Source organism: Gambusia affinis, linkage group LG06 (assembly GCF_019740435.1).
Source record: "Gambusia affinis linkage group LG06, SWU_Gaff_1.0, whole genome shotgun sequence".
Taxonomy (NCBI): Eukaryota; Metazoa; Chordata; class Actinopteri; order Cyprinodontiformes; family Poeciliidae; genus Gambusia; species Gambusia affinis.
In genome coordinates this window covers 21,913,560-21,931,126 of record NC_057873.1, presented here as the reverse complement: position 1 = coordinate 21,931,126, position 17,567 = coordinate 21,913,560, and the positions used below count along the sequence as shown (strand labels likewise).

Here is a 17,567-nt window from a genome sequence, read left to right as displayed (position 1 = left end):
TTGCGGTTTTATTGTAAACAGTCATTCAGGAGGGTTAAGATTTACCCACCATCAACCATCAGCACTATTTGTTCATTAATAGAAGATATTCCAGGGTCCAGAGAGCTGAAACCGGATGTTTAACACAAAACCTTTTTACCTTACTGCCTGACATTGGAAGACTAAACACTTCCTACTTTAGATCAGCTGTGATTATCATTCTTATCTACTAAATGCCAGAATAATTAGGTGGTTTTTTTACACTTTCTTCAAATTTGTTTGTTAAATACGCTATGATTAGTATGCATTTAAACAACATGATAAAACCCACATAGTGATCTAATAGGTTTGTAAGTTTATTTTAGGTTAGTGCACAATGTCTGAGTTAAGTGGATGTATTTTATTTTAGTAAATGCACAATTATTTAGAAGAAACTTTGAAAATATCTTTACTTTTATTCGTCATACAGTCTGTGAAACACACGACATGCATTATTTTCACATTTCAGAGTTTTACTTAAGTCATCTGAGCTTTTTCTTTTGTAATTGGACGTATTTTAACACCATAAACATGCCTTTTCCTTGTGTGATATTATAGAAACGTTCATCCATCCATCCATTTTCTAACACCTTTATCCCTTAGTGGGGTCAGGAGGTGCTGGTGTCCATCTCCAGCTAACGTTCCGGGCGAGAGGCGGGGTCAACCTGGACAGGTCGCCAGTCTGTCCCAATTATAGAAATGTCTGGGGGAGAAAAGAAAATTCATTATTTCCATATCGGCAGCATGTTTCTGACTACGTATGCTGTTTGGCTGAGTTGTAGTTTCTTGATGGCTTTATCAGAACATCCTTCCGCCGTCTTCAAATATTTTCAGCTACGTTCAACGCGATTTTATTGTTATGTTTTTTTACTGATGCAGAAAGCCAGAACTCCTGACACATGTCGCTGATTTAGCTCCAGGAATTGTTTGTGAAAATGTAGATTTCGCACACGAATAGTAAACTCGCAGGATATCGAGCCGCCCCCGACATAATAGATCAGAGTCTCTCAGAAATGTTACCAACGCCATGAGGAAACTATGCCACAAAGAATTAATCCAAAATCCAGATTTGCCAGTGAGAGCAGGAGCCAAGTCTGGCGAGAAAATGAAAACATGAGGTGCTTCGAAATATCTGGCAACGTCTCTGACTTTGTATGGTGAACCATCATCTTTAGTTGCTACAGGACCTCTGTCTATTTTCTGCCTGACTACTTATCCTCCAGACTCCTGGCACATTGATTTCCTAATGAAATTTACAAAATACTTTTAACCTGAAAACAGGACTTTGGACTGCGGGCCAACAGTCGGGTCTCTTTTTGTCCTTAGCTCAAATGAAGCGCTTCTGATTTTGGTTTTATAATCAGATGAAGGCTGGCGTTATCCCTTGGAAGATTTTTTTTTTCTTCCACTCAGCTTTCCATTAATATCCATGCATTCTGTGTGGAACCGTCTTATTTTAGCAGTGACCTTTTGTAGCTTACCTTCCTTGAATCCAAATTTTACACTTCCTATTATTCAACTGACGTGAATGTTGACTTTTGATGAAGAGATGTGATTAGACAAGTAGGCATTACTTCCCACTCCGTTCTGGATGTGGAAAATAAATCAATATCCAGATCAGTTTGTATTGTTGCATATCTTGCTTCATTGCTTTGGTTAATTTTTAATTTTTTTTTTCCCAGTCGTAGTTAGGATTTCCATGTAAAAGAGATTCTTAATCTCATTGGGATTTTCCTGGTGAAATAAAGGTTAATAATAAAACATTATTTGTACCCAGAATGCTTTATGTATGTGGTTTATATGAATGAAGTAAATTAAAGTAAAAAATTAAGTTGAATTTTGGATTGTGTGGCCATAGCAGAACATTTTTGTATTAAACATTACGAGAAATAAACACTTGGAATATATCTCTCTGAATGTAATGAATTTATATTTCATAAGTTGTTTTTTGTTTAAATTTAATCGACTGTTGGCTTATATTCTAGCTAGTGTTGAATCAATTAAAGAGATTAATCGTTATGGAAATAATTGTCAACTAATTTAGAAGTGATTAGCTATTAGCAGACTCAAAAATGCCATTTGCTGAAAGAGCAACACCCTCAGAGCAGGAATTAAGAAACTGTTTTATGTATTTCACAATTTAGGCAATAAAATGTTTATTCTCTTAGTTATGAAAGGAGATCAATTTTTTTTTTCATCTTTTAATATATTTCTAATATTATATTTGAACACTTAAGTGGTTACATGAAAAGTCTGCAGAATGTGCCATTTTTTTTCCGTCAGATTAATCTCCAGAATTATTGAAGCAATTGTTAGTTTCAGTCATATTTCCAAATAATTTGAAGGTCTCTGATGTTCACGTCCATAATTTAGGGTTTGGTTGGTTTTAATAGTAACTCTTTGAAACACAATCAATTTTTATCCTTCTTTTTTTTCTCTTTCTTCTCTGTCTTCCTTTTTTTTTTTTTGTTCATAGCTACTTTCCTTTTGTCCTTGAGAATAATTGGAGTTGATGTGGTATTTTGTTTTGTTTAGTTTTTTGTTTTTTTTTTCCAAGGCATTCTGAGTTTGCAGAAAAGCAGTCATATAAAATCAATCCATTGTGACGGCTGTTATCTCCTCTCAGCTCAAGCTTTTCTCGTGGCGCGGTAGTCTCCGGGTGCTCTGCTCATCTCGAGCACCCCAGGTGATGAATGTGCTGCGGCGGGCACAGGCATATCTGCTGGTGGTGGGGACCACCATAGCGACGAAAAGGGCAGCACCCAGCGACTGCCTGTCTCCATGGTGAACTATGAAGTCGGCCTCCAGGGCTGGTGGACCCTCCTCCCTACGCTCCTCCCCGAGGAAACGAAGCCGGGACTGATGCGGGATCAGCTGGTGTCGTGTCGGGCTGCGGCACGCTGTGGAAATGCAGCCGCTAACCCTGAAGACTTTTTATTGCTGTTTGTCAAAGCCTGCAGGTCCTCGGGCGTCTTTCTGTTCGCTTGAGACTCTGACAGTCACCACAGTACGAAATATCGTTGGGCTTTTGTTGTGTTTACTTTACATTGAGTTGGGGGAATGAACTTTGAAGCTCTAGAAATGAGAATCTGTACAGACAATCAAAAGTTTAAAAAAATGACAGACCACAACTCCTAACCCATTTTTTAAAAATTCTTTAACTGTTTCCACTGTTGTAATCTTCCTCTTCCGCATCATTCCTACTTTGATCCTATCTTCCACTCTCCCACTGCGACACGACTCCTTCCCACTATCTGTCCTCCCATCCCTGTTTTCCCCACGTCTGGCTTGCAGAGCTTTTGTGGGGAATTGATTGGCAGAAGGCACAGATCGATGCTGTATGCCTTGACAGAGAGCCCTCTCATTTCTTCCCTGCCTCTCCCATTATTTCGTCTTCTCTTTCTGACTCTGCCCTATTTGCCTCGCTCCCTTTGGAATAACCCTCGTCTCCCCAAGTTGCCCCCAAAGTGTGAGTGAGGGAGTGTAATTCAAGACTGAGAACTGAAACCACATCTTTTTTTTTTTTTTTGGCAATTTGGTGGAAAATATTGATGAGATAAATGCGATGAGCTATCTGCATGTCTCTGCTTTCTGTCCGGCTTCGACTTGGTTCCTTTGTGTTTGTATCGATTTGGGGAGAAAATAATCATCAATTATGCAACTTTTTTTTTTTTTTTTTTTTTTTTAGTGACCCGTGGCTTCTTAGTCTGGCGAGTGAAAATTAAGATCACGAACGCAAAACAGTTTAAATCTGATCTGCTTTGTCTGGAATTCCCATTGGATTCTTGATACTTTTTCACTGTAGCTGCGGTCTGTCGGGCTGCAGGCTGTTCTGGATATGAACTTGAATTTCTTAAAACACCGGAGCATGTGACAACAAATTGTAAACAATTACAACAACCTCAGTGTTCCACAAAACTGCCCAAGGAAAAAAAAATTAAATATTGATAAAACAAGTGTAATAATAATAATTTAACTCAGCTTTAAGACATTGCATTTACAACATTGTATTCTCTACAAAGTTTATTTGAATTATCTTCCAAGGTTAGTTTACTGAGATGGACAGCAACATTTATTCACATTTCTGTAATGCAGCAAAAATGATTTTTCTTTTATTCTTTTTAAAGTAGATTTTATATGCAAATTAACTTGGACACATTTTTGAGACAATTGAAGTTGCCTTTGTTACTGAGTTAACATAAAATGTGAATAATGCAAGAGGACAAATCTCAGTGTGTGTGCATGGTTATCTGTCCTTTTCGTCTCTGCGTTGCCCCTTGATGGACTAACTCCCCACCCAGGTTGTTTTCTGCCTCCTGTAAAGATTGTAGTCTTTTAATCCTTGAGATAAGTTATTTAAATCAACTTTACTTGATAGCCTGCTGTAATAGGCACACATGTAAACCTATATCAAAACATCTTATCTGGATTTTTTTCTCCATAAATTTGTGGACAACTCTTAAACGTTTTTGTTTAAAGAGCACGTTGCTAATTTCCTGGGTCTATGAAAGCAAAAGCTGCTTGTAATCGTAACTCTAAGGAGCAACTTTGAGATTTAGTTTAATTGCTTTCTCAGTTCTCAGAACTCTTGTTTCTGTAATTATGAACTTGTGGTATTTTACTTACTTTAAGATCAGTTTATGGTTAATATGTAATTTATTGTCTACACCTTCACCACTGTTGAAAAAAATAACCTTCATTCAAAGTGCTAAAAATGTATTTTAAATCAGGTACTTTTATCCCACACTCGTGGCTTTACTTTTTATTTTATCAGCACGTCGTTTTTGACCTGTTTCCACCTCAGGTAATTTGTTTTAAAGAAAGTCTAATCTTAGTCCTTCATTGCTAGAAGAATGGCACTTCTCACTGAAAAAAAAACTAAAAAACTAAAGGCAATTCATATGAAAATGAAAAAACATTTGTTTTTTGGGGCTTCAGTAATGAATGGTTTCTTTTACATATATATATGAACAAAAATCAACAAGAATGTCATTTATCTCTATAAATTCTGGGACAATTTGTCCGTCAGAATCTGTTATCATGACTTATCTACCTGCGCCAGTGATTCCTGCAGCGGTTTGTCATAATAAATTGCTTTAGAACTGCGAGAGGAATAAAGAGTCTCTACCTGTGTGCTGCACACCAGCCTTTGGAGGCAACCTGCCATAAAATATTTTTACAAATGAACCCTGAGCTGAAAGCATTTCTCTCTGTCTGTCGCCTCCAGGACTGAGCACAGAGGGAATCTACAGGGTCAGCGGCAACAAGGCGGAGATTGAGGGCATGCAGCGGCAGTTCGAACAAGGTGGGCACTTCCCTCTTAGAGCCTACCGCACACTTTAAAGTGCAAACAAAGTGCGATGAAGATGCATGCGTGTCTCCCTCTGAAACAGGGGTTTCCTGCATGTTTTAGTTCCCTCCCTGGCGGTGGTTTCTACCTCCTCAGCATGTCAATGTTCTGCTAACGAGCCATCATTTGATCCAGGTGTGTTGAACTGGGGAGAGAACTAAAACATGCAGGAAACCGGGACTCGAGGACCGACTTCGGACACCCCTGCTCTGAAAGAACCCTGCTTCTCCCTTCATTGAGCAGGGTGTATTAATTGGCCTTCAGTTCCTCTCAGACTACAGAGCTGCCCCTCATTAATCGTCTACCTGCTCCGGTGTGCATCATCGCACGAGTACAAGCTCTCTGAATGCTCGTCTGTCTGCTGAGGGCATTTAATTGCCTCCAGATTGGTTTGGTTAATGAAGCATGTTGCTGTCGTGATGGATAGCAGACCAAGATGGCCTATGGGTCTGTATCTGCGTGTGTGTGTGTGTGTGTGTGTGTCCACGCTTGGCTGGGGTTAAATTCAACTCAGGTAACCAGAGTTGAAAACCTGCACTGAATCATTCGAAGTCTTTCGCCCAATGGAGAGAGTCAATTAAAGGTGAAACCTTCAGCGCAGGTGGTGCAGAGCTGCGCTGAAGTCGGCCCTTCATCGGCTCCCTGAAGGTGTTTCAAACTTTTCGCAGGTGGGAAGGAGTTGCAGAAGAAACTAAGTTTGGAAATGTAGTTCTTTTTCAAATGTGTGCTGACTTACGTTGTTTAAAAACGGATCATCGAATTACTCCTACTCCTCTGTTACTTTTCTCTTTACTTTAATATTCCCAAAAATGTGTTTAAACTAAGCTCCCGTCTTTTAATAATTTTTTTTGATAAAAAAATCATCTTCAAGTCCGGTTTATCGTAGAAATAATTTAAATTCAAGTTAACCCCACCTGGATGTAATTGCATTGCTTATTACAGAAAGTTGGTAACAATTGTAGTTGACTTGTAGCGAACCATGAGCCATCCCATGCAGATCCTATGTTGATTTAAATTATACAGCAAACGGTTATTATTTATTTTATTAGTTTTTTATTTATTTAAATATTCAACTTTTGATTTTCAAATGTAGCTTTCCCTGACACACAACGGCTCAAAACTGTGCACAGACAGCTGTGGTCTCAATTTCTTGTAGATCTAAAATTCTCCGTCTGAGTTAGTTGAACGTTGTGGTAGAAACGTCGTCCCAATAAATCCTTAAAAAAAAACAAAAAAAAAAACACAGCATACTGAGACGTTCCCTCGCAGAATGACTTTCTACACTTTTGCCCAGAACTCTAACTTTCTTCCTGTGCCGTTTGTCTTCCACAGACCACAACCTGGACCTGGAGAAAGACTTGAGCATCAACACAGTTGCAGGAGCCATGAAGGCCTTTTTCTCAGAGCTCCCTGAGCCCCTGGTGCCCTACAGCATGCAGACGGAGCTGGTCGAGGCCTTCAGTAAGTCCCCGAAGCCTGGAGACGGGGAAGGTGGCTGTGTGGAGAACCGGATTCGGCGCTTGTGTTGGACTTTTGTCCGAAATCCGTTTCGCTTTATTGTAACATTTCTCCGGCCTAACAAGCAGAAAAAAAGAAAATATAAAACCCCGCAATCCAAATCCATCCAAGGGGAGAATTAGATTTACCACTCGCTTGTGGAGTGGAGGAGAGAAGGAGGTGAAGGGGAGAATATTTAAAGCTTTTGAGAAGGACGGCGCGGTGGCGATGGAGGGATCTGAATGAAGTCATTAGAAAACGGTCGTGTGGTAGATAAATGAGGCTGCATTTTCGCTTTGTGTCCCTGTAATCTGTCATAGTGGAGGTTTAAAGCGCAGCTTAGCCTTGCGTAGCGCCAGAGAGATTTACCCGCGGGCCACACGGCTGCTGTCAGTCACAGAGCTCGGCACGCGCGCGTGCGTGTGTTACCCATCGAGACCCTTCAACCGTGACAGAGACCTGATAAACCTCCTGCCGACACAGAGCAGGTGAGGAGGAGGAACCACAGCCTTCATTCTGCAGCAGAAACATCACAAACAAGGTCTCACAAAGCCCAGGACCAGAGTTTATTGGAAACAACGCCACAAAGGGGCGGAGAGAAGGCGTCCAGGACCCAGTGTGCGAGCGGAGAGGAGTGGGTTTAGTTGGATCTCGTCGCAGTGACATTACTTTGAATAAGCAGGAGGAAGTTGCGTTTTAATCTCTGGTGATGGATCTGGAGCAGGAGGGGAACCGTTGCTCTGTAAATTGATCCCGCTTTAAATCTGTTTTTGATCTGAGCTGACCTCATTGTGGGAATACAAACTCCGATTCTCTGCCTGTAAATCACGCCGCCGATGCCAGAGAGGAACATCTGCTCGCTCTGCCTCGCTCGCTCTCGATCACACGCAGGATGGGACTGTGTGAGCTGGTGACGTCGTTTTCTCTGACTCATTCCCGCTTGTCATCAGGCCCAGCACACCCTGTGTGTGTGTGTGTGCGTGTGTGTGTGCGTGCGTGTGCATGTGAGAGGGAGAGAGCTTGTGTGTGATTTGCTGTAATCTGCAGAAGACTGTACTGGGTGGATGTAGGCCGTTTCTGCTCTGGAATGTGTGTGGTCTTTTGTCTTGACTCTTTTTTTTTTCTTCCATTTGTAGTTTGAGGTCTTTTTCTTTTTTATGGTATTTTTCACATAACTGTAAACTTCGGTTTCATCTGTATTTTTCAGTGACAGACGAAATGTTCTCATCATCTGTACTCAGATGTACTCAGCCACCTTTACTCTGATGGCCCTTAAAGCTGAAATATGCGACTTTTACTAACTGTATGTTATATTTTCTGCTAAAACTATAACAATATAATGTGAGATATGTTATATTCTCACATTGCAATATATCTCTTTTATAATGTGAGAATATATTATAAAAATCTTGTAAAAAATCTTTTAATCTGTAGAAAGATTGAGTTCTTTCCAATGCTCCTGTTCACATCTACAGAAATGCATCGCTCCCGGTGAGAAACAACCAATCAGATCCAGCAGGAGGGTCTTTGCGCTGTCGGTCCTGCTCGTGTACACGCTTCTAAATGGGCTACAGGTGGAGAAACAATTTACCGTTCCAGAGAAACTGTTTATTCGCCGTCATTGGTGGCCATGCTAAGTACCGCGAGCATTTCTGGTAGACTGTATTGGGAACTAGCTGTAGCGTAGCAGAGAGAAAAGCAGAGGGTGTGAGAGGCGCGTACAGGGGTATAATTGACAGCGCGAAGGTCCTCCTCCTGGCTCTGATTGGTTGTTTCAGACTGCAACAGGGAGCACTGGGAGAAGGCAGCCCAACTCTTTCAGATTATCTGTCTCATCCCATCCGACCACAAAATAGTGGAGGTTTGAACAATTCTGTAAAAAACTTTTTTTTTTTTTACAAAAGTTTCATACTTCAACTTTTAAAGGATAAAATGTGCAGATAATATTAATGCTGAAGCCCATTGCGTGTGAATGTCTTTTTCTCCCTGTTCATCTCTCTAAATCCCCAGACATCTTCTCCTCAAATTCCTCTAATCTTTCCTCTGTAACCTCTCGTCTCCCTGTGCCGATTGTTCAGAAATCAACGACAGGGAGCAGCGCTTTCAGACGATGAAGGATGTCCTGCGACGTTTTCCCCGGGAGAATTACGAGGTCTTCAAATATGTCATCAGCCATTTGAACAAGTGAGTGATGGGCAGGGGCAGAGATGGCCTCTGGCAGCTGTGCTGACTCCACAGCTGGTCACCCAGTCAGGTGACCTGCAGGTGAATTCACTGGAGCAGCCGCGCTGATTGTATTAGACAGCTGTTGTGTTTGTTTTGTTTTGTCTGGGGTTTTTTTTTTTTTACTTAGGCTGTGTGTTCTGCACATCAGCACAATTTCGGCGTATTCATTTAATTATAAGTATTCCTAAAATTCGACGCAAATTTCACAGAGATGTGATGCAGTCTTTACCGTAAGGAGTGTTTTCATTCATTTGGCAATTTTCAGATGTATGAAGACCTGAAACTACTACAAGCTTTTAGCAACTAGCATTTTTGTTTGAACTATTTGACCTACAAACAATGTAATCTAAGCAATTCTCAGCTAAGGACCAATTTATGACACTATCATGATGTTATTGCTGCGTAATTTGAGTAATTATGGGTGTAGCCGCTCTCCAAACCAAAGGCTGCCTGTATTGAGGTCAACTTCAGCTCTATCTGTACAAACATTACTTCTCATAGCCAATAAAATATTATTTTTCATAATATTGTGACAAAGAGAGGCCCCTGATCTATATTTTTCAACTTTTGCTCTTTCAAACCAGCTCATGTTGCGCTGTAAACATCGGCTGGTATGATGCTTGGGAAATATGATACATTTTGAAAAGATACCGCATCTTCTATTATCATATATATAGCTCGAAAATGTAAGAATTTTTCTTTTTTTTTTTCAATTATTACTGTCATTTTGATGTCACAGTTTATTGCAATGGAAACTGGTGAAGAAATTTCTTTTTCTAAACTGGCTAAAAGTTTCTATTAAAGCTCCAGTGAGCCAGCAGGCTGCCCTGAAATTGTCTTTTTTCATAAAACAGAGGAAGGAGAAATAGAAAACCTCAAGAAAAAATGTGCAGTAAACACCAGATTTATAAGCAGTTCTATAATTAATGCGTTTATTGTGCTAAATATTTTTTGTGTGTGTTTATAAGCTAATGTTGGGAGCCTAATAACCTGATGTTAGCTTTGTAACGAGTCAGGTTAGCTGCACATGTTGGCTCCTAGCATATACCGTTTAATTTAATTTAACAGACTCCGGCTCTGGACATTGGCATTGTTTTGTAATCGAACTGCAATTTTGTAGCTGTAAACAGACCGTTTCCGACTTATACCATCTTGAATTAAGCCATTTTTTTTGTCGTAATTGAGTACTGTCATTGATTATGAAGCTGACTTGTCACAGAATCGTCTCTTGCTTTGTCTAGAATGCAAAAACATGCTGCAGTTCCAGATTGTCTTTTTATTCTTAGGAAAATCTTCACACATTTCGGGCCGATTTGGTCACACTTCATCCTGTCTTAATTTTTTTTGTTTGTTTTTTATTTATTTAATGATGTGTGTCTTTTTCCCAGGGTGAGTCAAAACAGCAAGTCTAACCTGATGACGAGTGAGAACCTGTCCATCTGCTTCTGGCCCACGCTGATGAGACCCGACTTCACCACCATGGACGCTCTAACCGCCACCCGCACCTACCAGACAATCATCGAGAGCTTCATCCACCAGTGCGCGTTCTTCTTCTACAATCAGCCCCTCTCGAACGGCCTGACCGGCTCCCCCACCTCCACGCTGTCCGGGGGCAGCGGGACCTCGGCCTACTCCTGCATGGCCGGAGGCTACTCCTCCTCGTCCTCGTCGGCGCCGTCCCCCGCTGCCTACGTCTTCCCCGCCACCCCTCCCGTCATTCCTCACTACGGCCCTCCCCTCCACCAGCACCACCATCAACACAGATCCCCTTCCCATTCCCCACCACCCACTCCCCAGTCCACGATCCCGGCCCTGCTGCCGCCCTCTCTGCACCCCCATCACCCCCCGGCTGAGCAACACACGCTGTGAACCCAGGCATCAAGGGAACGGGAAAAGGAAGAAAATCAAAAGAGATGGCAGATGAAGACGGACAAAGCGCGAAGAATTCAGAGTAAAACTGGTCAAAGTTCGAAGGATTGGGAGATGTAATCTAAGATGGAAGTCGAACTTGGGAGAGTATGAGCGAGATGCAGTATGTACAGGGAGGAACTGACACGTTTGGGGGGGGGAAGTCAGAGGCGTTTTTAGCCTCCGCTGGTTTCAGAAGACGAAACAAATGAAGAGCCTCTGAACTGACTGAATGAACTTTTCTCTCTTTGACACTTTATCCCCTTTGTCTCTCTGTCTCACGTCACTAGTTCCATCCTCACTGCCTTTTAGCGAATCTACACTAGATTGTAGATACTACGGTAGTGAGGAAGCTGTTCAAGGGTCTCTGGCGGGGCTCGCTTCACAAACACGTCCACCCAAACGACAGTAAAATCCTCAATCCGGGAGCAGACGCGCCGTAACACACGAGCCCACCTGCTGTAACAAAGCACCCCCAGAGGCTGCGGCTGCCACAAGCTGGAGGACTGAACATGTGTTGGTTTATTCCACCGTTGTGCAGAGGACTTGCACAAGGAAACTCGTGCTGAAGCTCACCAGGCAGAATGTTCAGACCAAAGAAGTCGATAAATTCCTATCTGTCAGCCGCTCACACACACACACACCTTGAAAGAGAGGTAAAATTGGGTTTAATCACAAAAGTATGCCAGGCAGAGTTTAAAAAAAAAAAAAAAGATCCCAACCAACTGGATCTGCTGGTGAGGATTATAGGTGCTGTAGCGACCTTTGAATTCTCTGAAAAAAGCTCCTCCCTGTTTCCTGGACTTCTTTATAAGATCTAAAGTTCTTAATGTGAAATTTTCTGATTGGTCCAAATCCCCGTTGAAGTACCTGCAGCTTTGCCTTTTTATTCGGTTTCTTAACCTGAATTTCCCTCTGCTCGACACTTAGCAGAGATAATTCCAGAGTTACCTGTCATGTTTCTTTTCACGCTGTGGTGGTTTTTACAACCAAGCCTCTGTTGCTGCAATTTTTCATAGCGAGGACCTTAGAAAAAAGAAAGGAAAAAAAATAACACTTTTCTGAAGCACAGTTTCAATCCAGGGGCTGCCATGAATTGGCTGTTTTTGTTGTTTGTCCACTTTATCTCTGGGAACACAACACTGACATCTAGAGGAGGACGTGGGTATCACTGCCACATGAGCATGGGCGTAGCACCTTCCTTTTGCTGTGGTTTCTGTAGCATCTGGCGCAGTTGTCAAAATCCTGTGAAATCACCTTCAGTTGCGTGGAAATAGATGTTCTAGAGTAGACTTAAACATAGATGATTTTAACTCGAATGCAAATAAATAAAGATTATATGAAATCCGAATGCATAGCCTCAAAATTTCCGTCACGTTTCAGTTTTCTCCTTTGCTACGAGCTCAAACCTTGACAAAGGAGCCCTGTTCTCTTTCAGACATCGTGTTTTAGCAAAAAAGCGGACACAAAGCGAGATAAAAATCAGAGCTTGAAGGTATTTAATGCTGGAAAAATAATTGTTAGCCACTTCTCCGGGCCTCAGCAGTGGACACAGCTTAAGGCTCTCTGGAATTAAATATCTTATCTGGTGCTCTTGGTGGGCAAGAAATGAATTATAACCACTCCACCAGGAGCTCAGTCTCTCTGAATCCCCTGTCAGAAACAGACAGCAGAGAGAGAACAGACAGCCCATTCATCTGCGCGCACGACCCAAGCGGAGCACTGCTGGATTCCTCAGGCCGAGCCCACCGTTACTGTAGAAACCGGCCGATGCAGCTGGAGGAGAATCGCTGAGATCCGATTGAAGAAGGTTTAGGGTGGAAGTGTTTTGGTTCTGTGAGCCAGACAAAACGACATATTTCTAACTCAACCAGTCAGTGAACAGTGAAGGAGATTCGATCAGCTTATTCGCGTGCTCACTTCGCGTGTGCGCGGGCGTGTGACGCGAGATCCGGCCGAACGTAACTGGAAGGATTGTGACTCTGCTTTTGGTCACTTGCACCGCCGTGTAACCCTGTTAGCTCGCCCCGATTACACGCACTGATCCACAGAAGAAGACGGCTGAACTGGGGGCGGGGGGGGGAGCGGACATGGGAGGGGTGCGTGAATGGGATCATTATCTGGGAGACGGAGGGGTGGGGTGGGGGGAGAGGGAGCGACCACTGGTACTTGTGTGAGAACGCCGGCCGGTGGCGTTCCCTTTGTACATCAACCTGTTAATACTGAACTGACTGTGAGGGCAGCCAAAGACTCTGGAAGGGAGAAAAAGGGGGACAGGAAGTTGTGGAAGCAAAGTGACAATTTAATGAAGAGTTGCAAACTTTGGTTCAGTGATGAAATTTATTGTGGCTGCATTATTATTATTATTATTATTATTATTATTATTATTATTATTATTATTATTATTATTATTATTATTATTTTGTTGATATTGCAACAATTGTGACATATGTCTAAGTTAAATCCAGAAACAAGCAACACTATATTAAATTGTTCTCGTTAGGGTATGGGGGTGGGGGACCTAACACTTTGCCCTTTAGTCAGGGGGTTCATAGAAACACTTTCTTTTTCTTTTCATGTTTAATTTTAAGATTTAAAGATATATTTTAAAAAAAGACAAATTATCTTTTGCCTTTTTTTTTTTTTTTTTTGCAATTTCTTTGTGAGCCACAGAGACCAGCCCAGTATAATGCATGATTTCTTCCCAAGAGAAAGGAAGAGGGCTTCAACACTCTCACTATTTAAGTGGTGGTGGTGGTGGTGATGATGATATAAAATAATAATAATTAAAAAAAAAAGAAATAAATGGGAACTGAGGGAAATTGATGGTGAGAGTGATTCTAAAAAAATATATAAGTGAAGTACTGTAAAGTGAAAAGATGACGTCACACACAAAAAAACTGTCTTTATTTGCTGAGTATGGTAATTTGTCTCAGTGGGAATGGTGTATACAGCAAGGCCTTATGTGACCTGTATCATAGTTAATAAATCAAATCTTGTTAAACTCATTGTTTCTTGTCTGCTTTTGTTATAACAGCTGGCATGCAAAGAAAAACACAAAGTCTTTATTGAGAAAATGTAAGCAGGTCAAATTATTTTACATAAAACGAATGGAAAAATTTCCATCTTGTTGTGAAACCTTTCAATTCAAATTTATTAAATCAGAATTCAACTCAATTTTCAAACCTATTTGTCAAAGATGAACTTAGAGCTGCAGGTTATTGACAGTAGATGTTGAGAGAATGTTCTTATGGTTTATATTACCGAAAGGTTGTGGGGAAACATGGTATAACTTCTGGTAATTAAGAGGACAGCGTGAAATTTATACGTACATAACTGACTGAAAAGCTGATTTTGTTTTGCTTTTCAGCTAGAGTATTTAAAGGATGGGACCAGAAAGAAAATCTGTAGCCACCTGAAATACTTAAAGAACTACTGAAGCAAAAACAGCTTCTTCAACCTGCTCATTTTATGTATTTACTTTCTTTAACGCACCCAGCGATGACCCATAATGCACAGGCAGAACTTCAGGATTTAAACCCAGAAACTTCTTGCTGGAAGACAACATTGCTAACCAGCACCACGCAGTCACATGGAAATTAATCATGTCAACAATGTCAAACAGGAGTTTAGATACTAGAACAGATCATCATTATCTCACTTGTTTCTCAGTCCCCATGTTTACATCTGTCAGGGATTAGTAAAGTCAAATCTGGCTGAAACAAGATATGACTTTACTGAACCGCTTCCCATGAGAAGACTTTCTCACAGAGTCCCACTGAAACTTAGATCTGCTTACAACTAATTTTGCAAATCTTGTACAGTCCTTGTGCTTTATTTTTGTTTGGTTTAGCGTACTTTTTTAACAAACTTTGTTCTTCTGTGAAACTCTGTTTTGTAAATGTGCCAACATTTGCATCCAGTACAATAGTTCTTTCAGCAGGTTTACAATGCTGAAAAGATGATGTTAGAAACCTATATTTAAAAAAACCCCAACTATTGTGCATTTAAACAATGCACATTATTGTGTTTGCTGTAGTTAGAAAGATGTTGACTCTGATCTGTGCCGAAACACAAATTCTTGTAATCAGTTTAAAGAGCAATAAACAAAGCAGCCGTAGCAAAAAGAACTCACCTTTTCCCAATTTTAGGCATTTAACAAGTAAATTCAGTCATTCATGAGGTTCTAACAACGAGCGATGAAGCTGGATTAACAATCCATCCAGAAAGTTTTTTCACGTTTCAATTGGAAAATGTGCAGAACTTTGGATGTGTTGCATATCCAACTTCAACAGTGAACCTGGATGTACATAGATGTGACTAAAACAGGATTTCTCTAGAATATACAGAGCTTTTGCTTATTCATTTTTATTTTTTTTGTCTTTTATTTTCACTGTAAATTCGAAAATAATAATAAAAAAAATATCCATCCAGCCACAAGAGAAGGCTGTTGCCTCTCTCCAGCAGTCATTGAGGAAGAGGCGGGTTGCACACGGGACAGGGCTGAAAATCCATCACAATCCATACAGCAGGTCATGAACACTTACCTGTCAGAGGCATAAAACACAAACAAAACAAATAAAAAAAATATAAAACAGTTGCAAAACGCACAAAATTCTCTTTTGTTATTTGTTGAAACATTTGATAAACGGCTGAATTTTACTATAAAATGGAAAACATTTTTAAAACGTCTCTGCATCTCGCATTAAAAACTGGCTCCTGCTAATGAACTTTGAGAAGATCTTGATCAAACGGGCATTAACGACATAAAAATAAAACAAACAGTTTTGCTTTATACGTGACGCTAGTTGCGTTGTCATGCGTTGCACGTAGATGAGGGACATTAAAGTTCCTCTGGGGAGACCAGATGGGTTCACAGCAGCCCAAACCTGTGAGGAAGGTCCTGGGGGAGATCCCTGAGTGGGGGGCTCAGTCTCTGCCATTTCAGGGTGATGTAAGGATTGTGATCCTAAGAGGGTAGCGTGAAGGCCTCGCTGCCATTTCATGGTGCCCTCAGCTGACCTTTTCATAGAGTCAAACCAAAGGAAATCCATGTCTATGACCTTTGTGGAGCATCTCTTCATGCTGGCACTAGAAGAGGGGTGAAAAAATTAGCTTCCGATTGGGGATGAAAAGGGCAGGCCTCTTTACACACAGGAACGCGACCCTTGAACTCTAACCTTTAGAGCGACGTGGGGGAGAGAGCACAGCCTGGGGGGGGTTGATCACAAATCAAACATGGGGAATTCGACGTTGTTTAGCAGGCCAGTCCGCTCATATTATGTCACAGTGCAACCACAAATTTTAATTGTGTTGGCATTTTATATGGCTGAGTGGGGCATAAGGGATGAGAATGAAAATGTATGTTTTCCTACAACGTAATTTGTGGGTAAACGTAATTTCCTACAGTTTTTTTTTTTAGATACCACAACTTGAGAACAGTTGGCTAATTCAGCTATTTGATCCGGGTCTGTTGGACCAGGGATGCATCTAAAAGTTGCAGAACAAACAGGCCTTGACGCCTGGATTTCAAAACCCCTGGGTTAGATAGAATAATGTTAACTTTTTTAGAAAATAAAAAAAAACACTTTTTTTATTATTAAAAAAAAGTGTTTTTTCTGTTTTGTTTTTTTTCTTCCCATTAACTTATTTTATTATTGTTCTTGTACAGCACTTTGGTGCAGTTTTACACCTGTTTTTAAAGTGCTATATTAATAAATTTGACTTTGACGCTGGCATTGACAAAACAAGGGACAACGCTTGAAAATCGCTGTGCACCGAGCAGTTTTGAAAAGGATGATAGAGAGAAAAAACAAAGTCAGTCTCTAAATGTGCAAGACTGGAGAAATATTCTTAAAGACCGCCAACTGTAATTGAAGTGAAAAGTGGCTCCGCAAAGTATTGCATCACAGTTTCATATTTTTATTTGTTCAAAAAGTAAAACTCGTGCTTTTTGTCCCACATCTTTTGACATGCTACTTTGTGTTGGTCTCTCACCTAGAATCCCAATAAAAGAGGATGAAGTTTGCGGTTGTAACGTGAGAAAATGCAAACAAGAAAAGTTCAAACTAAACTGAGCCACACTCGTTTAGCATTAAAGTTTTTCTTTCCAGAAAACCCTCTCCATTCTCTGCTTTGTGTGTGTGGGTGTGCGTGTGCGTGTGTGTGTGTGTGCGTGGGGGTGTGTGGGTGGGTGTGTGTGTGTGTGTATGCACCGACGCGCCACTAGGGGGCGGCCTCGTCTCGCGCTGGTCCCCTTGCAGCCCTGCTGGATTTTCAGAGCATGGACCTAATTGATCGGGTCAAGTCTTGGATGTCAGGCCGGGATGACACCTTAATCCGGCGCTCTCAGTGAGGGGAATACGAGAAAGCAGCTTCTGAAGACTTTCCCTCCCGATCCTGATCTCCGCTTCCCCTCTCAGTTTGAAGTTAGAGGAGGGAAGGGGGTTTGACTAAACTCCAGAGATAATGTGGGCGAGGAAGTACGGAAAGCTGCGGAATAAAGACAAAAGAACTTAATTGCGGGACGTGTCTGCACAGTATTAAAAGTGTAATGTTTAGGTCTTAA

The 17,567-nt window shown here is 41.2% G+C and overlaps 1 protein-coding gene across 1 annotated transcript in view; it reads left to right on the top strand.

The window, feature by feature from the left end:
• The window catches only part of arhgap35a (Rho GTPase activating protein 35a), an 87,382-nt gene extending 73,375 nt beyond the window's left edge, over positions 1 to 14,007 (top strand). The window contains exons 4-7 of the mRNA XM_044120679.1: positions 5,246 to 5,323; positions 6,701 to 6,829; positions 8,944 to 9,049; positions 10,480 to 14,007. Coding sequence (XP_043976614.1) covers positions 5,246 to 5,323; positions 6,701 to 6,829; positions 8,944 to 9,049; positions 10,480 to 10,960 — 794 coding nt within the window. The 3' untranslated portion in view covers positions 10,961 to 14,007. The remainder of the gene's footprint in view (positions 1 to 5,245; positions 5,324 to 6,700; positions 6,830 to 8,943; positions 9,050 to 10,479) is intronic.
• Positions 14,008 to 17,567: the final 3,560 nt, after the last annotated feature.